At 48.2% G+C, this 24,347-nt stretch overlaps 1 protein-coding gene across 3 annotated transcripts in view; it reads right to left on the reverse strand.

Moving 5' to 3' along the window:
- Positions 1-407: 407 nt before the first annotated feature.
- ASB18 (ankyrin repeat and SOCS box containing 18) overlaps positions 408-24,347 on the reverse strand; it is a 62,667-nt gene continuing 38,727 nt past the window's right edge. For all 3 annotated transcript variants that reach the window (XM_081262134.1, XM_081262133.1, XM_081262132.1), the window contains 3 exons: positions 19,315-19,819; positions 6,888-7,001; positions 408-5,435 (listed from right to left, as the gene is read on the reverse strand). In XM_081262134.1, the coding sequence (XP_081118260.1) occupies positions 5,250-5,435; positions 6,888-7,001; positions 19,315-19,819 (805 nt within the window). In that variant the 3' untranslated portion in view covers positions 408-5,249. The remainder of the gene's footprint in view (positions 5,436-6,887; positions 7,002-19,314; positions 19,820-24,347) is intronic.

Below are 24,347 nucleotides of genomic sequence, written 5' to 3' on the forward strand. Positions count from 1 at the left end.
TCCATAACAAACTACCACTTACATCAAATACACGAAAACCTGTCTTCCCTATGTTCTTCAAACTTGCCTACTTTCTCCAGATCATGGATAGGAAATGTGAATGGAAAAAAGTACCTACCAAATGAATAATTACACACCAAATTAAAATCCTGCACTAAACATAGTCGACAGCAAATACTGCATTCTCAATCATGTTTATTGCTTACAAATTGCATTACAAAGAAATCTACTCTTTTTATTGGAGTGATTAAGCAGAGTGTTAGGATTGCAGAAATGCTGCTCCTGAAGATCAGACGAAGGCTGCAAACCCAGCTAGTCACATTGCAACAGTAAATATATAATTTTGTTAAAGAACACGTTTAACACACAGACGAGGACCCGGCTGTCATTATGACACCATAAAAGAGTCAACTGAAAATTATATTTATTTATAAACACATTGCCTATAAAATGCACATATTTAATACAAAGGAAGCAAGCAATTCCATAATCAATATTTTAATTACTGAATTTTTTATCATAGCAGCACAGTTCTCTATGATACTTTATGACTCCATGGCCTTCCAGAGCTCTTCTCCCTTTATCACGGGAGCTAAAGTCCTTCCTTGTTTTCTTCTCTTCCTCCCTTCTTTCTGGGCTGAGCAGGTTGGAGGGTGAGGGTCAGACCGTTTGCTGATGGCGCCACCTGCAGGACTCTATGACAAGGAATTTCCACACCTCTAAAATCTTCCCGAGGGCTCTGGGTTATTTTAGCAATTTAATGAAATTGATTTTGTTTTAACATAGAAGGATGTTAACAACTTCAAGATAAATCCTGGAGTCTAAAAAGTATTTTTGATGCTGCCAAACTATGCTTAAGTCTGAGAAATAAGATACAGCATTGATCAGAGTTGTACTGCCAGGGCTTTTGAACATCCCAGTGGCATATAGAAAATAGGACTAAAGGAATAATTTATCCTTGAAGGGATGGAATAAAAGGTGAAGTATTCTCTGTTTATCACTTGGTCCTGGGAGCTACCCTGAAGAGGTAAGAAGCAATCAGCATCTGAAATTGTAGTGACCGAGGGCCTTCTCAGAGCCCAGGGTTTCGAGGAGGGGGCTGAGTTGCTGGAGCAGACCAGCTCATTCTCCAAGTCTGCACTTTAACCATTTCTGTAGAGGGTTAAGTGTTCTCTGCAAAAGTTCAACAGCCTGCCCCATCATGTTGGTCTAACCGGTTATTTCGGAGATTGGAAATTTGATGATTATATACTTACTGAGATTAGCAAATCCTCCTTATACCTAGGGAGTCAGTGGCTTTGATTTTCTACCAAACCTGCTGAATTGATGGCTATCAAGTAACCTAAAGTCAAACTGACACAAATTCACTAAAAAACAGACCTAATGCTGCATTTGAAATTTTAACCCTAAAATGTCACACAGTGTCCAGCCCGTGTACTAACTGCCCGTGGACTGTGCACTGAGTCTGGGGGTCCAGCTGTGAACATTGCTCCTGTCCTGGGGATAGGTGCACCAGAGAAGCCCACCTCTCTAGGACCAGTGTTGGTGGAGAACCTCACTTAGGTAATTTTGGATCCTTGTGTTAAGATGCAGGTAATAATCAAAGATATTTGATAAAAGTAGGAAGAAAAGCATGCCTTGGCCGTTTTTTTTTTTTTTTTTTCATTTTAGTAGAAGCAGCAGGTAAAGGGGCCATTCACTCTTTTATTACCTTATCAATTTTGAACCAGGTGAATGTACCATTAAAAACTAAATGTGAAATTAAAGAAAACAATTTAGACCTCGCAGAATCAATTTATGCTATACATGCAACAAGAAAAATGACGTTCAGTGTGGACTAAGAAAGTAAAAAAAAATTTAGATTTTTTAAAATAAAAAATAAATGCCAGGGTAAATTTTGTTTACTGGAAAGGAAATAAAATGGGAGAATTCTGGTCTTAAAATAGAATATCTTTTTCGATATTCATTTCAGCTAATTTGTCCCCTCTCTATCTCCTTTCTCCCTACTTCTCTTCTTCCTTCCCTTTCTTCTTAGTCTCTTCCTTATGCAAGTCCTATAAGTCTAGAACTTTCCAGCAATATAGCATGGAGCATAGCTAGACAGGTCAGTGAAACAACTTTTTTTGTCAGTTATTTTATTTATTTGGCTATAACAAAGTAAGTTGCTAGCAATAATTAAATTTTGCAAAACTATGAATGAATTGTACCTCATTTGATGACTAAGATAGCCTCAAGTGCACAAGCCATTTTGCCCCATACAGTCATGGTCATAATTCAGAGACAGCATGTAGCGCATCTGGACAGCCACCAGGACCCAGGAGGACTGCTGTTCAGAGCCTGCTTCCTCCCTGGCCATTCTCTTGCAGCGGTGATGTCATGCTCCTGAAGAGTTGGGGGTGGGATAGAGGACGCCCCTCATCCAAGGAGAGCCAGCTTATGGCTGTTACTGTCACACATGGGTCCATGATGACCAAGGGTGCTGGCTGGAGAGGACAGACCCCATATTTCATAGCAGTCCTAGGACATGTTGTCCTGCTCACCTGGTCAAGAGCTCCAGGAGAAGGCAGGCAGCCACCATGCCTGTCTTGCTGCTGAAGAGTTCCCAGCCCCTGGCCTTGGGCTCCATTCCTAGCCAACTGCTATGAAGGGTTAGTCTGGGTTAGTCAGATAAATGAACAAAGGTCAAAGGAAAACCAAAACAACAAACCAGAAAAAAACAAGAGCTGGTGAGGATGTAGAGAAATCAGAACCCTGGGGCATTGTTGATGGGACTGTGAAATGGGGTAGCAGCCATGGAAAGCAGCATGGAGTTTCCTCAAAAACTAAAACTGGAACTACCATCTGATTCGACAGTCTCACTTCTGGGTGAATTTCAAAGGAGCAGAATGCAGGGTCTTGAAAAAATATTTGCATGATCATTGTATTAGTCAGTTTTTTTTGGGGGGGTATAAAAAAACACCTGTGGCTGGATACATTTCAGCAAGATCACTTGGGGCTGCAGAAGACCTGCCTTATACCATTTCACCTCATGAGTCTCTAAGCTAGTGAGAGCTGCCTTCCAGGTGAGCAAATTGCAGCTGGTTTCACTTCAGTATCTGTCTCTGCTGCTCAGTGGAGAAACACAGTTCCGAACCCGTCTGTAGGCTGTTAACCATGGGCTATGCAATGTCCAGTGTACTGTATCCCCTTCCAGGACAAAGCAATCTTTCTAGCATCACCTTTTGACTGTAACTGTTTACCTGCCCTCTGGTTCCTTATACCTGTCCAGTGAGGTTCAGAAGCCTTGCTCTGGAGGCCCAGGGCCTCCTGATTTGTAACCCCCATCTCTAGCCCTGCTTCCTTCCACCTGCCAAAGGATGGGGACCTTTCCTTCTGGCCGTCCATCCATCCTGCCCTGCACTTTCCTGCACCAATGACATCATTCAAGTTCTCCTTTGGGTCCAGTGATGACACCTGGAGGGTCCTGGGAGAGGTATCTACTTGGGTTGGGGGCCTCTGGGGGTCTTGAAACAGTGTTTACATATCCCCTTTGAAGGACAGGTCAATTGTCCATTATCAAAGGGTGGGATGGAGATGGGGATGGGTCATCTGGAGGAGTTGGAAGATGACAAGCTGTCTTATCACTCTCTTGGAAGGTCCAGTGTGTCAAAATGTGACCATCTACCCAGGCTCAGCCTGTCTTCTCCTTCATGGTGGCCCACCTCATGGATGGACCCTTCTTGCCAGGGGGCTTTACTCACCCGTGGTGCACACAACACCCCATCTTAAGCTATAGCTGTGTCCTGGGGCCTGAACTTGCTTCCAGACAGTGACAGTAGGAGTGTGTGCCCTGGCCTCAGGGGTCTTGCTCTGGCTTTAATTGGAAAGCAAAGGGGCCACTGCTTATCCTCATATGATGACCATAAAGAGTTCTTGCTTTGAAATATAGTGTGTTGGGCTGGGGCTATAGCTCAGTGGCAGAGTGCCTGCCCAGCATGAGGGAAGCCCTGGGTTCCATCCTCAGCGTGCGCACGCGCACACACACACACACACACACACACACACACACACAAGTGTATTGATAGAAAACTTTAGGTCAAGTAAGGCAATACATTGAGAGATGAGTATCTATCACTGAGCTGCTTATCACTCATAGTTCCCGAGAGAAGAGGGCTCGCTGTGCCATAGGGCCATGCAGGGAAGCATGAGCATTGGTCAGGAGATGGGGGAGGAACAAGGCTTAGGTTTGGTTAGTGTGAATATTTCAGTGGCTCTCAGGCATAGGAGCTGTCCCTCATTGTCTAGTTCATGGTCCTGGAGTGATCAGGACAGATGGACAGTGGCCCTTAGTGAGAGTCAAATAAAGAAGGTGGCTGTGTGCTCTGGCCTGGTTGGCATGCATGTGAAAAGATGCTCTGTGGCCAGTGGTCTGTTGTCTCTAGGGACTAGCTAGTGGGAAGGGCTGTCCCTCATGTCAGCAAGGCCCCAGATGTCACAGCATAGGAAAAGAGCAAACAGAAGACAAAATTGACATGTTCCTAGATAATGAGCCCCTCTCTCTTGCTGTGTGGGCTCAGCTGAGCTGGGGCAACCCCCGTGGACCTGTGCATTCCACGCTACTTCCCAGAGGGATCTGCTGGGGTTGAGTGAGGGTGTCAGACAAAGGACTCCTATGGGACCAAAAGTCTAACTCGACAGCCCTTTAAGGTCCTCCTGGGAAAGTGCTGGATTGCTGTGTGCTTGCTAGCAGTGACAGGCTCAGGGAGGTGCCCTGTCATGGAAGCAAGAGTGCTCTCAGCAGGTGGGCCTGGCATGTTTTGGGCACAGACCCACTCCCAGTAGCCAGGCTCCAGGAGGGGGTAGGAGGCCTTCTCTATGAGGCGGAGGGTCCACAGGCAATGGGGCAGTAGGCATGCTGCCAGCTCATTAGGGGTCAGGGACAGATCTTAGAAAAAGACATATGCCTTTTAGTTCAGCTTTTGTTGAAAGGTACTTTGCAACAGCAAGTGCAGCAGTAGCCACGCTGTCCTGTGAGACTCACAAGCAATCCTGAGATGCAGGAAGGATGTTCATTACCAATTCCATGCTGAGGCAAACCCGAGGCTTGGCAGCTTTGTGCTTCCGCTGGTCACATGGGAGTGAGGGGCACGGGAGGCCCATGCAGATGTGCCCCTCCTCAGCAGGCGCTCTTCCCCACAGGGCCTCCCTTCCCCACAGGGCCTCCCTGAAGGGCCAAGATGAGGACCTGCAGCCTTGGTTGCAAAGCTCTTTCAGTGCAAAACACCCTCTGGCTCCAAAAGTAGGTAATCTTGCAGGGACTTGGGCAAGGGCAGCAGGGGTATGAGGTGAAAGCAGTTTTTTCCAGACAATCTGCGAATGGCACAGCGGCAAAGATGCTGCAGGCAGCGCGGGGTGTGGGCCAAGGCGAAGAAAGACTGGTAGAAAGGCTCGTGCATCTGGAAAGGAAGGCACAGGGAGCGTAAGGGGGCGCACGGAACCCACCCACATTCCTCCCCCACCAGGCCACCATAGAAAGTCGTCCCTCTGTGGCTCCCTGGCTCAGTGCAGGGAGGAGGGCTGTCCTGGGCTGTGCTTCTACAATGTAGTTCCCACCCAGTCAGGGAGGCGCGGTCTTGAGGGACTTGGGCTGTGCACTCCAATCCCTTCCTGCCCTGTCCTCTCTGACAGCAGCCCTGCAGCTCCAAGGGTGGCCTCCTGTCAAACCAGTCCTGACAAGCCTTCCCTTTGGCCAGTGATGGGCTCCAGAGCCCAGGCCAAGCCATCGGCGCATGGTGATCCCTGGCGTTCATTAACATGCACCTGATGCAGCCAGTGAACCGGGAGAGGATTATCTAGGAAGAAACATTCTTCCTCTTTGTGCAATTGACAGTCACCCGTGGACCACTCTGTGTGTGGATGTGACCCCCTTTGCTGTGCGGGTTGCTCCTTTTTTGGTACTGGGATTGAACCCAGGGGCCTTCTACCACTGTGCTACATCTTCAACCTCTGGCCTTCTGTTTGGAGGTAGAATCTTGGTAGGTTGCCCAGGCTGGCCTTAAACTTGCAATCCTCCTGCCTCAGCCTCCTGAATCAATGGGATTGCAGGCATGTGCCACCACCTGTGACATGAGTTACATCTTGAGCCATCAGAAGAGGAAGCCCACACTCAGGGCCAGACTGGCATGTCCAGAGAAGGAGCCAGGACCTGCACACTCAGGCGGCTTCAAATCCCTTCCCTGATGTTGCTTCCCTAAGCTCCAGCAGCCTCCAAGCCAATGTGGGCTGTTGTGTGCTCCCTGCAGCCACAGCACCCTCACCATCCTCTGCTGCATCTGTGGGAGACAGGTTCCAGGACCCCTGAGGGTACCCAAATCTGCAAGTGCTCAAGTCCCTTCTGTAAAATGACACAGTGTTTGCAGGTAATCTGGGCACATCCTCCCATGGACTTTAAATCACCTCTAGCTGACTTAGGATGCCCCCCAGAGATGTCACACTGTATTGTTCAGGAAGGAAGGGCCAGAAGCCAAACAAAGCCTGCACATGTTCAGTGTAGTTTGTCCCTTAAGATTTTTGATCCCTGAATCCAAAATATGGATGCAGAACCCATGTACAGGGAAGGTGACTGTACAATAACTGGCTCTTGGCTATGTGGTTACTCAGACGCCGGAAGAAAACAGAAACATGTAAATGTGCCCCAGTGGGGTCCCCTCTCCTCATTAGTTCTTTACCTTTCTTTTTTTTTTTTGGTGCTGGGAATGGTAGCCAGGGCCTGACATGCTAGGCAAGTGCTCTACCGCTGAGTTGCACCAACTCAATGGTTCACACTTCCTGGATCCATGAAAAGCTCCAAAGAGATGCGCAGACAGCAAAATCTTGTACCTGAGTGGGAGAAAGAAGCATCTCCTCACCTGATACACTTCGTCAGGAATCATCTCCTTCCAGGACTCGGACACGTGCAGCTGAGCGTAGGAGTTGAAAAGAACCTCGATCACGCCCGGGGCTGGCGCGCAGGTCCTCAGCACCTGGTGGGAAGGAGAGAGATGCACTGTAGGGCGACTGGGTTGGGGTTCACCTGCAGAAGGGTGGGAGGCATGCAGATATGTCGGGTGCACACCTGCCTCTCCCTGGCGGTGGGACTGGGGTCTCAAGTTGGAGAAGAGCCACAACACAGCCCAGCAGGAGGCTGCTGGGCCCAGGAGTGAACCAGGACAAGCACAGGCAGGCTCTGAGTGCCCTCTCCTCTCAGGATGGCTGCTTTGAACTCTGGGCACCAGGACTCAAGCCACCAAGTTCCACAGGAAGATGCTGAGGGCCTGAGGGCAAGCAAACCTGAGTTGCACCAGAAACCTGGCCCCAGGAGGGCGTTTCCAGCCTCCGCCTCCTTGAATCAGGAGGGTGACAAGGGCTCACTTCTTGGGCTGCTGAATGTCCTCTTAGCTTGGCCTTTACATTTTATTTTCACAATGCCCACTGGCAAAGATTCCTGTTTTCTTAATTGAAAATTTATAGATTGAGTATATCAGCTTCACTGTAAAGATGGGAAAAATAAATTTTTGCTTTTGAAAAATAAATTTTTTATCATGGAGAAATTTGAACCACACAAAATAGATCAAATAGAAAGATAAAGCCCTGTGCACTCAGCATTGAATCAATGTGGATCCTGCTGCATCCATTTCCCCTCATATTAACTTCTTATTTATTTATTTATTTTTGTGAGGCTGGGGATGGAACTCAGGGCCCTGCACAAGCTCTGCCGCAGCTTCGTCCTCAGCACTCACCTAATATTGTTTTAAAGCAAAACCCCACTTGTCCTTATCATTTCACCTGTAATTATTTCAGTGTTTCCCTTAAAGGACCTTTAAAAAAAAAAACATGATAGCACCTGAGAAATTAACATTTGTTTCTTTCTTTTAATTTATTTTTTTATTTGTTCTTTTTAACAATTGTTTCTTAATATCTTCTAATATTTAGTTAGCATTACAATGTACAAATTTCTCTTAAATGCCATTATATTAACAAAATAATTTCCCTTCTGGTACTGGGGAAATGAATATAATGCCATTAACAAAATAATTTCTCCTTTGCCACTGAGCTACGTTACTAGTCCTTTTCATAATTTTTTTTCTTTTTCTTTTCTTTCTTTTTTTTTTTTTTTAGACCAGGACTCATCAAGTTGCCAAGGCCGGCCTTGAACTTGCCATCTTCTGCCTCAGCCTCCTGAGTTGCTTGGATTACAGGCATGTGACACCACACTCTACTAATTTGTTTGGTTTATTTTATTTTATTTTTTTTCCTCTCATTTGTTTCATGGTATTTATTTGTTGGAGAAACCGGATTCTTGATCCTGTAGTTTTTCTTTGTGGGATTTTGCTGATTGTGACCCTGTGGAGTTTTGAAACCTGCTGTTCTTCCTCTGTCCTCTGCAAAAAGTAGCTAGATTTTTCAGCTTAACAGAATTGAGATTAGATTTTGGAGAAGGGAAGGGCAACCTCATAGCATTTTTTGAGGGTCAGCTTTGGTGACAAGCTCACTCTTCCAAGACTTGGTTGAACAGGCTGAAGTCCTGGGAGTCTTCCAAGAACAAGCTCCTGTGGAGACCATGACCGGAGCCAGTGGCCAGCCTGGCCTGCACTCTGACCCTGGGCCTCTTTGGTTTGATTAATTACTTATCTTTCTTCTTTTATGACTTGCTAAATTACATCTTTTGCTCATTTTTCTATTGGTCTGTTCATTTTATTTCTCTGACTTGGAAGTATACTTTACTTTAGGTTGTTTTTCCAGGTAGACAATATAGTGTTTTTTGCAAATATAGTGTTTTTCTTCTTTAATATTAATATTTCCTATTTGTTTTTCTTGTCTTATTATATTGGCTAGCACTTTAATGTTCAATTAAAGTTCAATGCCAAATAACAGCATTGATAAAGACTGTGTAATCATTCTGTTCCCAATTTTAATAGGAATTCATAGGATTTTCTTTAATGTTTCACCATAAACATAATCTTGGATATAAGTTTCATATAAATATCCTGCTCTGATTTCAGAAAACACCTTTCTATTGCTAGGTTGTTACAAAATTTGAGATTTAATTTAATTCTATCTGTTATATTACCAAGTCTATAGAACAGGATTTTCCAATGTTGTCTCATTTCTGCCTTTATAAAACCAACTCTAATTGGCTATTCTTCTCTCCAATTGCTATACGTTGTGGGTATTTCATATGCCATATATATATATATGATTAGTGTATATAATATAATGCTAGATTTACTTCGATAAGATTTTTATTTTTTTATTTTTTTATATTCAGGATGGAACCCAGAAGTGCTTTACCACTGAGCTACATCCCTAGCTCTTTTTAAAATATTTTAAGACAGATTCTCACTAAGTTGCTTAGGGTGTTGCTTAGTTACTGAGGCTGACCTCTAACTTGTGATCCTTCTGCCTCAGCCTCCAGGTCTGCTAGATTATTGGCATGAGCCACAGTGCCCAGCTGCTTTGTAGTGTTTTCTCTTTTAGCATTTTTGAAAATTGGGTTTGAATATCACTTTATGCTAACTTAGTACAACTATCTGAAGAAAATTAAATCTTTTTAATACTTGGGAAGATTTTTAAAAGTATATAGTTATTGGGATTAAGACAACATGACAGAGTTTTAAAAACATTTAGTGGTACTAGTACTGTAGCCCAGGGCCTCTTGCTTGCTGGGCCATTCTGGGCTTGATCCCCAGCATACCACATGCGTGCACAGGCACACACACACACACACACACACACACACCCCTAATCAATTGGCTTTTGTTGAGCAAGTCTCCTTTAAAATTCACTAACCCATTAATTTGAGCCATTTTCATGATTATTTCCTGTCTCCCCTCTGCTTGGTATGTTCTACTCCTTGGATTGATGGCTCATTTGATTTAGTGGTATTTTTTCCCCTGAGTCATATATAATAGCAGTAAAAGAGAATAAAATCATGGCATCTACTGGCAAATGGATGGAGTTGGAGAATATAATGCTAAATGAAGTTAGCAACTTTAAAAAAACTTTTTAAAAAATAACTATTTTATTTATTTACTTTTATGTGGTGCTGAGGATTGAACCCAGTGCCTCACCCATGCCAGGCAAGTGCTCTACCACGGACCTACAGCCCCAGCCCCCTGAAGTCAGCAACTTTAAACTTACTTTAAAGTGGCATCAATTTCCTTTTCAACATAGGTGGCTCATAGCAATAAATGTTAAGGCACAGTACTTCCACAGTACTTCCTTAAATAGTCTGCAATTAAATAACTGTTTTTTTTTTTGTTGTTGTTGTTGTTTTGAGACAAGGCTCACTTTGTTGCCCAGGCTGGCCTCGAAGCCTGGGCTCAGTGATTTTCTTGCCTCAGCCTCTGTAGTAGCTGGGACCATGAGCACCTGACTGAATAACTATTGATGTGGTGGTCACATGACAGTGTGCTATAAAAGTTTCAAAGATTATATTATTTAAAACAAGTTGACTACCTTTTACTTTTAATTTCTGGTGTACGGCACTGTTCGTAGGAGCATCTTCTCAGGGTGGTAGAAGAAACTGATTCAGTTTGGTTCAAGGTTCATTATGTACTCCTCACATTTATGATTAGAGCCCTATGCTTTTTCCTCCCCTAGATCTGTGGAGATGGAGCTCTGTCTTAAGCCACCACACCCAGTCTAAGTGTCTTCCTTTTGACATAAAATGAAAGTTATTTGGCTGAGCCTAAAAATTATAGTATCCAAATTTTCCCTTAAAAATTCGTAGATGATCCCAGTAGCTTGGGAAGCTGAGGCAGGAGGACTGTGAGTTCAAAGCCAGACTCAGCAATTTAACAAGGCCCTAAGCAATTTAGCAAGACCCTGTCTCTAAATAAAATATAAAAGGGGATGGAGATGTGACTCAGCGGTTGAGTGCCCCTGGGTTCAATTCCTGGTACCAAAAAAAAAAAAAAAAAATCTGTAGATGACATTTCACTGTTTCATGCTAACAATGCAGCAGAGGAATCTGGTTTTTTTGTTTTGTTTTGTTTTTGGGGGGGCATCTTTAACCATTTTTATTTATTTATTTTGGGGGGTAAAAGAAATCTGGAATTTATTTTTTTGTTATTTATTTATTTATCAGTTCTAATCAGTTATATATCATAGTAGAAAGCTCTGCAATTCATTGCACACAGATGGAGCAAAATTTTTCACTTCTCTGGTTGTTCATGAAGTAGGGTCACACCTTCGTGCAGTCATACATGTTCCTAGGGTAACGATGTCCATCTCACTCCACCATCTTTCCTACCCCTTTGCCCCCTCCCCACCTCTTTTGCCCCATTCAAAGTTCTTCCACATATCCTATGCACCCTCCCCATATGGATTAGCATCCACTTATTAGAGAAAACACTTGGCCCCTGTTTTTTGGGGGGATTTGCTTACTTTGCTTAGCATGATATTCTCCAACTCTATCCATTTAACTGCAAATGCCATAATTTTATTCTCTTTTAATGATGAGTAATACTCCACTGTGTATATGTACCACAGTTTCTTTATCCATTCATCAACTGAAGGGCATCTAGGTTGCTTCCACAGTTTAGCAATTGTGAATTGTGCTGCTATAAACACTGACGTGGCTGTGTCCCGGTAGTATGTTACTGTAGTTTTTAGGTCTTTCAGGTATAGACCGAGTGGGATAGCTGGGTCCAATGGTGGTTCCATTCCCAGTTTTCTAAGGAATCTCCACACTGCTTTCCAGATTGGCTGCACCAATTTGCAGTCCCACCAGCAATGTATGAGTGTGCCTTTTCCCCGCATCCTCACCAACACTTACTGTTGTCTGTATTCTTGATAGCTGCCATTCTGACTGGCATGAGATGAAATCTTAGAGTAGTTTTGATTTGCATTTCTCTAATTATAGAGATGTTGGATGTTTTTTCATGTATTTGTTGATCAAATGTATATCTTCTTCTGAGAAGTGTCTGTTCAGCTCCTTAGCCCATTTATTGATTGGGTTGTTTATTTTCTTGGTGTTAAGTTTTTGGAGTTCTTTATACATCCTGAAGACAAGTGCTCTCTCTGATGTGTGTGTGACAAAAATCTGCTCCCAAAATATATAGCCTGACTTTTATTTCTTCAGGAATAACCTGTTTTCTGTTTGAATATGTGGCAAGGATTCCCCATGTTTTTGGACATTTTTGCTAGACTGGACATTGGCATGCTTCCTGTCATTGATCTACAGAGAACAACCAATCAACTTCTAACTAGAAACGTAAGCTTTTCAGTGCAGACAGGTTTCCTGTATTGAGTCTTTGGTTATGACTTCAAGACTTTTGTTCTAGGTTCTCCTCTCCTGCCCCCTCCTTTTCCAGGGCTTCTTATAAATCAAGAAACTGGGGCTGGGGATGTGGCTCAAGTGGTAGCGTGCTCGCCTCGCATGCGTGCGGCCCGGGTTCGATCCTCAGCACCACATACCAACAAAGATGTTGTGTCCGCCGAGAACTAAAAAATAAATATTAAAAAAAAATTCTCTCTCTCTCTCTCTCTCTCTCTCTCTCTCTCTCTCTCTCTCCCCTCTCTCACTCTCTCTTTAAAACAAAAAAAATTAAATAAATAAATCAAGAAACTGTGAACAAGGAAGCTGCCTAGCCCAGTTGCTGCTGGCAGCCCTGTTTGACCAAGAGAGGAGCCCTGGGAGGCTGGAGCTGACTCCCGGCATAGTGGAGCAGGGAGCTGGTGCCTGAATGACACCATGGAGACACGGATGCAGCCACTCCTACAGGCTGCAACGTGTGCACTTGGTGTTACTTGAGATAACAAGATGCATTTCCTTACTTCATCCACTTTGAGTTGGATTTTCTTCTACTTGTGGCTGAAATGACTTACATCAGTCAGCGTCCCATCGAGCAGCAGAAACCACACTAGGAATTTCAGTCAGAAGGAAGTGAACATATGGAATTTATTATACAGGCTCCTGAGCTGCCCGGAAGCCAGCACAGGGAGGTGAGCTAGCCCAGGGATTAGCCAGACAAGCAACAGTTGTGGCCCTTAGTGCTATCGACAGTGGGGCACTGTGGTGTTATTAGAGTCTGGGGACAGGGCACCCAGGTCAGGCTGGAACCTAGTGGGGTCAGGGGCTGGGTCATTAAGGCAGAGCCGTCCAGTGGTGCTGGGGCTTGGAGGAGACGCAGAAGCTTTGGGGGGCTACTTAAGGCAGAGGAAGGAGGAGAACTGTGGCTTCTTCCCCTCCATTCCCTTTGCCCTGGCGTGCATTGGCTGAGCCTGCCAGAAGCCAGCCAACAGGGGCCTCTGCGCCCAGCCTGCAGGCCAGGCCGCGCCCCTGCTCCCAGGATGTAGAGCAAACAGGGCAACGGCAGGAGGGCTCAGGGCACGGCACACAGCACAGCACCCCATTCACGTCACTGGTTTGGTTTTTTAAATGTCCTCCCTTGGTGTCGTTTAATCTACGACTGCCCTGCTTTCTGGGTGGCGCTCCACAGCCTCCACCTTCCTGGCAGGCCATGCTGCTGGCTTCCTCTGGCCCTGTTCTGGATCAGCAGGGCAACTTCTCGCACTCCCTGGAGGAGGCACTCGATTCCTGAGATTTTCTTCCAATCTTCTGATGAGAGATATGGACTTCTTCTCTGTTTTTTGGATACTGTCTTGTTTCTCTTTTTCTTGGCCCTTTTCCCTCTGTGAATCCATTCACTTTCTCGTTACTCTTCTGCACTGAGGTGAGGAACAGATGTGAAGTTCATCAACACGTGCGAAGCCGGGGTCCAGCTGCAGGGGAGAGTGTGGTAGGGCAGAGCGGAGGGCAGGCAACGTCTGCCTGACTGCCTGGACACTCGTGGCCACACCACAGAGGAACATCAGGTAAGAGCCCCCCTCACTGGTGCCAGGGATCCCGTCTCTCCCTCCCTCCCTCCCTCCCTCCGGTCTCTGTCTTCACAGATGTTCGGGAGAAGATGGAGCTGCTGCTATGGTAAGACTTTTCATCTCAGCTCCTCCCCTCCCACCCCCACCCCCTAATCTATTACTGTCACCAAGTCAGGCCGAAGCAGGCTGCAGAGGGAGCCCGCAGGGCCTGGCGTCCATGTTTCTGGTGAGCACAAGGCCTCTAACACGCCTTCCCTGTGCGTGGTGGTCTCCGACTTCAGTCACCCCTTCTCTGTCAGGGGAAAATGTGCCACTAAGACTGGTTCACACGGGGCACCCCCAGATCAGGACTGGGCCTATGGAGATGGTGTTCTAAACAATTCCAAGGCCTTCCTTAGCCCTTGCTAACTTCACCCTGCCAGCGACCCCCCAATTGGCCCTGTCACTACTCTGCAGTGGTAAATGGCTCCCAGGGACAGCATGGAACACGAATGTCCCCCGCCTGGGAAGAGCTGCCTGCCCTCAGAGGCAGAGCACCACCCCTCCCCCACCCCGGGTCACAGACTGTGACAAAGTCTTATTGCCTGTCTCTGGGAATTCATTTTCTGTCTCTCTGCTGTTCCACCTCTCTGGGGCTCCCCGCCCCTCCCGGCCCCTCAGCGCTGTGCCCCTCTGTTTGCCAGGCAGCTGGCTGCCTTCATTATTTTTACGCCAACACAGTTTAAAAATCTCCGCTGCCTCCTTGCTGTCTGTGGAGAGGCGGCTGCCACATTACTCTGACATGCTGATGTCATTAGTGTCCACGCAGACCCTCTCCAGCTAATGAGGCGGCAGAGAGAAAATTAAGGGGAGAAATCACACAGGCACGTTGCTTTATATGTAGATGGAGAAATAAAACAAGGGCAAGAAAACAGAGGCGCTCCTACGATGGCCGTCCCTCCCCCGGAGCCCGAGCACGGGGCTGTGAAGACAGGAAATGGGGCCCTGGGTTTTGACTACTGCTATCCTAGATTCTCCCCTAAAATCCTGTGAAACTGGGGTAAATAGGTGAAGTCACTTGATCTGATTCTGTAACTAGGTCAAGAAGAAAACGTCAACATTTAAGGCCCCTATTTTGGCATTGTCAACATCCAGGTGAGGCAAGACCAGGGCTTTCAGATATTTCTAGAATCTGTCATTGCCTGCACCCACCTCCACCCCCCGTTGTTCAAGTCAAGTGCACCCCTCATCTGGATTTCCACAACGGCCAGTGGTTTCCCTCTGCCTTCTACTCCAGCATCTTCTCTACAGGACTGCAGAGAACTCGTTTTAAAACATGAGTTGGATTATGGCACTTCCTCTGCTTAAAAACGATGGAGTAGATTCCCACAGGTTTTTTTTTTTTTAATATTTATTTTTCAGTTTTTTTTGGCGGACACAACATGGTTGTTTGTATGTGGTGCTGAGGATCGAACCCGGGGCGCACGCATTCCAGGCGAGCGCACTACCGCTTGAGCCACATCCCCAGCCCCCCCATAGTTTTTGACTTTTGTTTTTGGTTCTTGGATTGAACCCAGCAATGCTCTACCACTGGGCTACATCATCCGCCCTTCTTGTTTTTATTTTGGGGCAGGGTCCTGCTGAATTGTTGAGGCTAGCGTCAACCTTGCAATCCCCAGCCTCTCTTGGGGCTGGGCTCACGGGTGTGCACTACTGCAGAATCCCACACTGTACGGCAAGGCCTCCGCCTGGCTGTCCAGGCTCAGGTCTCAGTCCCTGCTGTTCCTTCTGTCTGGAGCAAGTCCCTTCCCCGAGGCCTCACATAGCTGGGTCTTGGTGTAGCCTCTGATCCCCCACCAGACCAGCCCCCATCTGCTCTTGGCTATGTGGCAGTTGTCACCACAGCGATTTCTCATTGGCACGTGTGGTTGTTCAGCTCCATGAGGACCGGGAACACGTGTGGTCTCTCTAATTCCAGCCCAAAAGTCCCTAAGACAAGCCCACTGAACGCATAACTCAATGTGCAAAGGATGCCCTCGGGAGGCGAAGTGGGTACTTCGCGGCCTGGGGAACCTTCACCGTGGTGTTGTCCTGCACTTCCCCGACTCCTGGTCATGTCCCAGGAGGAACTGTTTACGACCCTCTGCAGGTGCATTTCTGCTGCTCAGGGTGACCTCTGCTCCACGGGTCACAGAAGCAGTACAACATAGGGTCAGGGCTGGAGGGGCTAGAATGCTTGGTCACACACATGGTGAATGCAAATGACAAGTTCTGTGGAGGTGGTTGGGTGATACTGGGGAGCAAATGAGACTGGCCACTTAATCCAAGCACTGATTCCAGGTCGCTGCCAACTGAGAACCAGGGAGGGGGAGGAGGCAGGGGAGGGCAGTGATTCTAGGTGAAGGAACTTGGTAGGGTTCTGGTTTTCCACCCCCCAGCTCCGCGACTATGGGTCTACCATGTCAGTTTTGGAGGGGGCTGGACTTAAGGGCACCCCTCCCTTTGTGGCTCCAAAATTGTGTTCTGAGATTGAACCAAAAATGTGCTCTTCAAAGAGGTGGGAGGTGCCAAGGAGAAGGGGAAGCTGGGCTTCATTACTGGCTTCTGAACGCGCCTTCCAGGTAGGAAGGCGCAGGAGAGAAACTCGAGCCTTTTCCTTTATCCAGATCAAGCATCCAGTCCACACGGTGGGCCTGTGGCAGGTGCCAAACACTTTCAGGCCCATCTCTGCCCTCCTGCCGGCATTTGCCAGGCCTGACCCTAACCTGGTGTGACACCTTCCAGAGCCCACATGGCGCTGCAGCTGGCCACCTGCGCCAGCCTCTGGTGTGAACTGCAGCTCAGAGGGGAAGAGAGGCCTGGCGTTGTCAACAGGATGGCTGGAAGCCTGGATACCCTTTGATTCTCCACGGAGCACTGAGTGGGGCTCCGGCAGATCCTTGTGTCCGCCTGCTGCCGAGGAGGGGTCCTTGTCTTGGTGTGGGGGAATGGTGTTTTATGTCCCCGCTGTGAAGCTTTGTGCCTCAGTCATTCTTTACATCTCTCTTTACATCTATTTAAAGTACGGCTGATGCCCACTGGCTGCGTGCTGTGACATTCCCAGTGGCCCTGTGCTTGCCTCGCCATGGCGCCTGAGTCTTGTCTGCTGAGTGTCTTTGTGGCCTGTGTGAGTGTTTGTGGGCACTAGCCAAGGCTGCCGAGCCTTCTTGGGCCTGTCCCTTTGATGTTGTGCGTGATTAGACCCCTTCCCCAGTGGGACACTCTTGGGGAGCCTGGGGGAGGAAGATGCCACCTCCAGATCACAGCATATTGTCTGGTTGTCCTGGGGCAAGGTTAGAATGTCACAGGCACTTCTACCTTTGCTTGGAGGATTCTCAGTGTGGTACATGTGTCCCCATCCACCAGCTGCTCCTGGCCAGGTGTGGGCGCACCCCCTGGAAGTGTGAGGATTGTCCAGAGATTAAAGGTGGCTGCATACCCTATAGTTGCTGGAACATTTTGCATTCATTCAACATCCCTGATCAAGGGCTGCCTTGTCTGTACCACCTGAGCACAGGGTAGGCAGCAGTGGGCAACGCTTGGGTGAAACTTCAAGATATTAAAGATTTCTCAAAAAAAAAAATCCAAATCTTCCCACTTTGGGGTGGAATTGACTGGATAGTTATTGTTAGACCAGGGGCCAAGCACTTCTCACTGCCTGGTAAACCTGGACTCACCCCAGCCTGGCTGGGCAGAGGGAGCTGGACCACTGACTATATACCAGTCATGTGTGGTTGACATAGTTTTGGGGATCCAGAACAGAGTCTTGAAGATGGGCCAGAGGCTTTGTCCTTCATCTCTAGGTCAAGGCAGGGTATTTCCTGTAGCTTGGAGACAGAGTTCACGCACTAGAGGTCTCTAGAGGGGATGGCTGTGAGTCTGCCCTCAAAACTTGAAAACCTGGGCAAAGATCATGTGCACTAAAATGACATCAAGGCTAATGAAGGATTATTCCTGGTTGCTACTGGCACATTTTGACTCCTAATTTTTTCTTTAAAAATGGCTCCATGTATTTTCCACTTGAGGCTCATCCTATAAGGTTGCTCCTTTCATTCTGTATGCAGTGTCATACAAGGAGTGTTGAAGTGCACGTCATGGTTTAATGCAGATGCAATGTGATTGGCAGGGCAGCGGTGAGTCTTGCTTCTATAACACAGGTTGATGAACTAAGCCTGCTAGTAATGGGAAAGGTTAAGGGCTAAATTAAGAACACAAAGGGCATCAGAGAATGCAAGCATGCTGGCGTTTCCTCCTTTTAAGAGTCTACCATGTTGAAATGCTTTGAAGGAGCACCTTAGGGAGATAGTGACAGAAAAGGGTCATCATGTTGGTCACATAAAGGGACATCATGTTGGTCTCAGTGGATTTCCCACTTTTTACCTTTCCTTTTGTAGACATACTCTCTACCCTGAATGCATTTGTAATGCAGAGTTAGCATTGAGAGAAATATGTGAACTGTACTGTTTCAGATACTGTTCTTTTGGGTAACAACCTTCCTGATATCTATTAAAAACGTGCCAGACCAAAATATGTCATTTGCCTATGGCTTTGCGTCTTGGGTAATGAGATCAATTTTTATGTCAAATACACAAAAATTTTACATCCAATGAAATGATTTCCTTCAATGAAGTCTTTGGGAAGGGCAATTTCCTACTCCAAACAACATTTTGGAAACTTCTTTTGGAAACACTCCCTGCCTTTTGGGTATTTTCTCTGATGAGAAATCTTTATTCTTCATCATTATTATTTCAGGGCAGATCTGACAGGTGGATCGGATGTCAAGTTTACAAAGGTAAGAACCTGGGAAATGGAGTTGAAGTCTCAACACAGCTGTGACCCAGAAGGAGGCACTTGACGTATGGAAACTCAGGTAGACAGATGTTTGGACAACATCCTCCCCGGAGAATTTCACACCAGTGCTAAGAGGCTAAAGGAGAGGAATTTGCGAGGGTGTTAAGTGCTATCATTAACAAGGCGGAGGACGAGGCTGGGTAATTTCGTTTTAGATCAAACACCAGATGCAAACAGAGACTATTTTTTCATCTTTCAGAAAATAACACCAGAAGATGAACCGCCAACGTGTTTTGGGTCGTGATAACGTCATTGAGGTCCCCACGTTACTCTTTTGAAAGGGTATGTTCTGATATGCTACTTACAGCCCAACCTCTTAATTTCCTTGTGACTCTGACCACTAGGAAGTTTCTAGGCCTTTCATTCTCAAAAAGTGGGGTCCTAAGATCAGCAGCCTCGGCTACTTAGGAGCTTGTTAGAAACGCAGAGCCTGCATCCCAGAATCGCCCCCGGGGGCCTGGGCCGTCAAAGTTTGAAAGCCTGCATGCAAAGCCAGCTCCCAAGTCCAGCCTCTGCGTGGCAAAGCTCCCTGGGGATGCTCTTCCGCCATTGGCCACGGCTGGCCATCGTGGCGCATGCCAGCCCAGCTGGGGCTCGCCTTACCTTGGGAAAGGCGTCGGGCCACAAGGTGGGGGAGCCGTGGTTGAGCAGTGCCTGCACGGTGAGCTGCGGCGCGGCCTGGGGCGCGCAGGCGGCCGTCTGCAGCACGCGGGCCAGCGGCGAGGCTCCGCCGTAGTCCAGCGCGCCCGCGTCCGCGCCGTACCGCAGCAGGAGGCGCGCCAGGCTGTGGCGCGCGTGGCCGCAGGCCTTGTGCAGCGGGCTGCGCTCGTCCTCGTCGCGCGCGTCCGCCGCCGCGCCGCGCTGCAGTAGCAGCGCGCACAGGCGCAGGCAGCGCGTGTGCTCGTCGGGCTTCCGCGCCGCCCCGCAGGCCAAGCTCAGGGCCGTCTCGCCGCGGCGGTTCCTCGCGTCCACGCGCGCTCCGTGGCCTAGGTAGAGGTGTGCGTGCTCGTCCAGGCCGTGCTGCGCTGCCACGTGCAGCGGCGTGTCCCGGCCCGCGCCGCCCGGGAGCTGCACGGAGGCACCATGCTCCAGCAGCGCCTGCGCGCACCTGCGGGGAGGCCAAGGCTGTCACCAGGGGAAAGATGGCGGCGCAACACACACCCCTGCCGCCCCCAATCTACTGCCCGCCCGTAGGCTGGAGTTTACGCCGCGGGTTAGCCTATTTGAATACCAAGAGCCTGAGAAAAACCATGAATTTGGGTCTCCAGTACAAAGGGCACAGGAATTCAAACTATCTGGAAACAAAACAGAACAACAACAAAAAACAAAACGGGAATAGCCTGGGACCTTTCATAAAAACTCAGACTTAAAACTTGGTGCTACTTGGGAAAGTAATGTGGACGAATGACAGTTCTCCATGCACTGGTCACCTGCGTTCCTTGTTATACCCGGACTTTCAGGGTCTGGTGGTCTCAGATTTAGGGGGAGTTCCTTAGAGAGTGAAACCAACATGAGCCCTCTTGTTCCGATGGATAATTTATCTATCCCTCAAGAGCACCGACTCAGTGCAACACGGCCATGTCCTCAACACAGTGCTGGAAGGTCAGGTGGAAACAGAACCATGTCCAGTTGTGGGGCGACCTTTATCCCAAACAGACTCTCTTCGACGGGACTGTGAATTGGGGCTGTAGCCCAGTTCCCCAACAGCCTTCTGAGGCTCCAGGTCCCCATGTGAGGCTCTGTCTCCCCCAGAGGTGGGTGTCTTCTGCTGGTTCCTAGACTGTACCTGAGCGGAGTTGCCAAGGCCTCTCCCAGAAGAGTGACTGCCCCTAGAAGCACTCCTGACACCTCGACTGCCATTCGAATGGTGGCTGTTTCCAGGCAGGCCCATGCTGGACCTCATGGCCTAGTACCTGGTGCAAAACTCAGTCTGCTCTGTCTGAGGGTGGGCATCTAATGAGCCTGGAGTCCTTGACCTCTGTCTCTCAACCCTTCCTGGCTTTCCTTGATCCCGGGCAGCACTGGGGTCACTGATTTCCCTTTCTTAATCTTCAGTTCCCTTGAATTGCAATGAGCTTCCATGCCCTGCATCAGATGGCCACCCCTTTAACCCGGAGTTCATTCCTCTCGCTCTCCTGGCGGCTGAGCCCGCTGGCTGGGAAAGCACTGCTTGAGGGGACTGGCCTTGGTCTCAGCTGGCCTCGGGGCTCCGGCTAATTACTGTTTTTCAGGGATGGAGGCTGAGTCCTCATTCCTCAGCTTTCTAGAGTGCTGTGACTCTGCCCCCATCCTGCTCTTCAGTACTGGACCTGCTCCATTCAGAGTGCACTCCAAGAACCCCCTCACCTGCCTGCCTCCTGCACAGGAGTCTGTTCCAACAGGTATCGTAAGCTGTTTCTACAACTGCTGTGCTGTCTTCCCGGGTTTGAGGAGGGAGGCCTCCTGCGCCCTGCCTCCCTGGACTCCTCTTCAGCATTCCCAGGGTCTTGCTCTGCAGCTTACTTGCTCTCTTTCTTCTGTCCTGTCCCTCCCTCACTCCCCACTGTATTGGTGCCTCAGCCAGTTGGTGCCATCTCTTTAATAATCACCTGAATGGCTTCCTCCCTCCATTGACTGTCACTGTCTTTTGAGAGACCAAATCACTTCTTGCTGGAATGTTCACAGGTCTCCTAGTTTGTCCCTTGCTCCAATCTGGGAAGCTTCATGCCATCCAGAAAGAGGCTTGCCAATGTGAGTCAGAAGAGCCACACTTGCTTAAAACCCAACAGCTCCTCTCCCTGGTGGCAAAGCCCTGCTCCTTTCTCAGGACACCAGCTGCCCTGGGATCCAGCTCCGGTGGACCTCACCAGCTTCACCTTGGGAGGCTCCACCCAGCTGGACTTCAGTCCTACCTCACCAGGGGGGGTCCCTAGAACCCCCAGCCATTTTGTTCTCCCTTTGCCTGTTCTCCCTTCCTCCTAATCCCCTGGCACCACAATGGCCCCCACATTCCTATCCGAAAGTCTTCCCAGAGACACCAGGCAGAGGGCCACAGCTCTGTGTTGTCCTGCATTGCCGCAATCTTGGCTGGGCACAGAATCACGAGCCACCACACACCTTGTAGATTCAAACAGCAATTCTTTATTCCCGAACTCACACCGGCCTCTACACACACGTTCTGGGGAAATCCAAGTTCTGCCGCACAATTCACGTCCCAAATACTTTCTCAATTCCACGAGAACTCAACAGGAACTCAAGGATCGGGCGTGCCTGAGGCAGCAGGAAAAGCCCTATTCCCCCACAGGGTACACCTTAAACCTGGAACTTCCCTAAACCCAAGATTGTCTTAAACCGGGAACGCCTTAAACCCAAATTATCCTAAACCGGGATACTTCCTAAAACCTGCAGGATACACCCTAAACCTGGATCCACCCTCGTCCTTGAGCAGGGTCACCTTTCTCAAACACACATGCAATGTCACAGCGAATTTCCAAGGCAAGTCCATTTAACATGGGGTACGCTGGCAAGGAAATTTCGATGCGTCATTCCTACTTGGCAATGGCCCTCAGCACTGCATCTAGCCTGCAGCTGCCCAGGTATGACTTGTCACACCATGTTTCCAACATTCGCTGGCACCTTTGTCTCCTCTCTTAGATTGTTGGCTCCTTGAATGTGGACATGGGGGCTCTTTCATGTCTCGGTGTCTCCTGTGGCACCTGGCCTAAAAGTGCTGGTGTTCCCTGAAAGCATGTTGAACAGGCGCTTTTCATGAATCAACACTTTGCAGCCTTGTTTCTGCTGTTTTTCTGTCATTTATCTACCTGGGCTCTGAACCAGATCACCGGTTGAAGGTTCAGAGTGGACAGTGGCTGCCCCTCAATCTCTTTATATTTCCTCTTAGGAACTCTCAGTATTTTAAATTCTACCTTTGTGTTTGTTTAGCCTCAGCATCAGCAGTATCTTGAGAAGTGGTCTGTTTGGGCAAAAGATTTTTGACAAACAGTACAATGTGATGTGAAATGTCCCTTGGCACGGTAACCAGCTAGGAGAACATGCAAATTTTATAATTAGAGCGCTCCAGCGTCTTCCTGCTTGACTCTGGGAGGAATGCTGAACCATGCCGCAGGAGGTTAGAAATCAAGGGTTCTGGTTTTTTTTTTTTTTTTTTTTGCCACTGAGACTAGCAAACAATTACAAACCATTTTCTTCTACATTTTTTTTTTTAAAAGCACCTCAGCCTCCAAAGATGTCCCCAGGAAACAGAGCCAGTCCTCTTTTCCAGGTCCTCAGCCTATACCTGGTGGATGGCCGGGCTGCCGTCTGCAGCCCAGACACCTGTCAGAAGAACCAGGACACTGGCCCGCCTTTCAGAGGGTGGAAGGTGCTCTTTTCTGTCTTAATGAGGAGCCTCCAGGTAGCTCGACCTTGGCCTTTCTGACCGTGGGCAGTGGTTAGCACTGCAGAATCGCAGGTACAAAGCAACACAACAGCACAGATTGGCAGAGGGCACGTCTCTGTCGGCACACTGTGGGCAGTTAATAAAAACGAAGCTCACGGGCTGGGGCTGTGGCTCAGTGGCAGAGCGCTTGCCGAGCATGCGTGAGGCACTGGGTTCAATCCCTGGCACCACATAAAAATAAACAAATAAAATGAAGGTATTGTGTCCATTTACAACTAAAAAAATATTTAAAAAAATGAAGCTCGAGAGGGCTGTGACTGTGGCTCAGTGGTAGGGCTCTTGCCTTGCACATGTGACACACTGGGGTTGGATTCTTGGCACCACATAAAAAGAAATAAAATAAATATAGTAAAGATAATGTGTCCATCTTAAAAAAAATCTTAAAAAAAAATGAAGCTTGAGAACCTGAGTGATGGTGTGGAGGGGGCTGTGTCCTGGACATGTGGATAGTCCAATACCAAACAGCACTGTGCCATCCCATGTAAAAAAGCTGCCCATGTCTATGTGTGTGGAAGGAAAGACCAGACAAAGCAGGGCAGCGTGCGTTGTCTCTGGATGACTGGGTGACAGGGGCTTTGATTTCCTTTTCACCTGCCTGTATTTTCAAATTTTCCAACATAAGTCAGAGTAACAGTTTGATATAGCCACAGCTGGCATTATTAATCACAAGCCACCCTCAGCAGCTCCAGCAGCAGCTCACAGATTCCAATAATGTCAGCCCTGCTTTCCAGTTTCCCAAACACTCTCAACTTGTCCACTGATCTGTTCAGGCATAAGCCGCAGCCCCGGAATGTTTGTAGGCATGGCCACGCCTCGGGAAGGTGAGTAGAAAGGGCTGGGCTCTCACGGCTCACTCCACAATCAGCAGAAAAGTGGCTAAAGTCTCGGAGACCTCTCAGACCTGATCCGGGCACTCAGGCCCTTCCTCAAACACTGGTCCTCAGTGCTGTGTATGTGTCCCCAGTTGAAGAAATGACCTAGTTGGAGCACAACTCCCAGATTTGTGTGGGGAGCCCATGAGGGCTGAGCCTTTTACTCAGAGCTGGGACTTGCGACAGGTTTCCTGGTATCCTGATGGATGGGCAGAAGCCAGGAAGGGCCCTGGGTCAGCGCGGAACAGTGAGTGTGGGGAGCAGGAGGTGCACTCCCATCTGGAGCATGAGAGGCACTTTCTGTCTCTCACTGGGATGGAGGAGAC

The sequence above is a fragment of the Spermophilus citellus genome (assembly GCF_964194105.1).
Source record: "Spermophilus citellus genome assembly, chromosome: 11".
Taxonomy (NCBI): domain Eukaryota; kingdom Metazoa; phylum Chordata; class Mammalia; order Rodentia; family Sciuridae; genus Spermophilus; species Spermophilus citellus.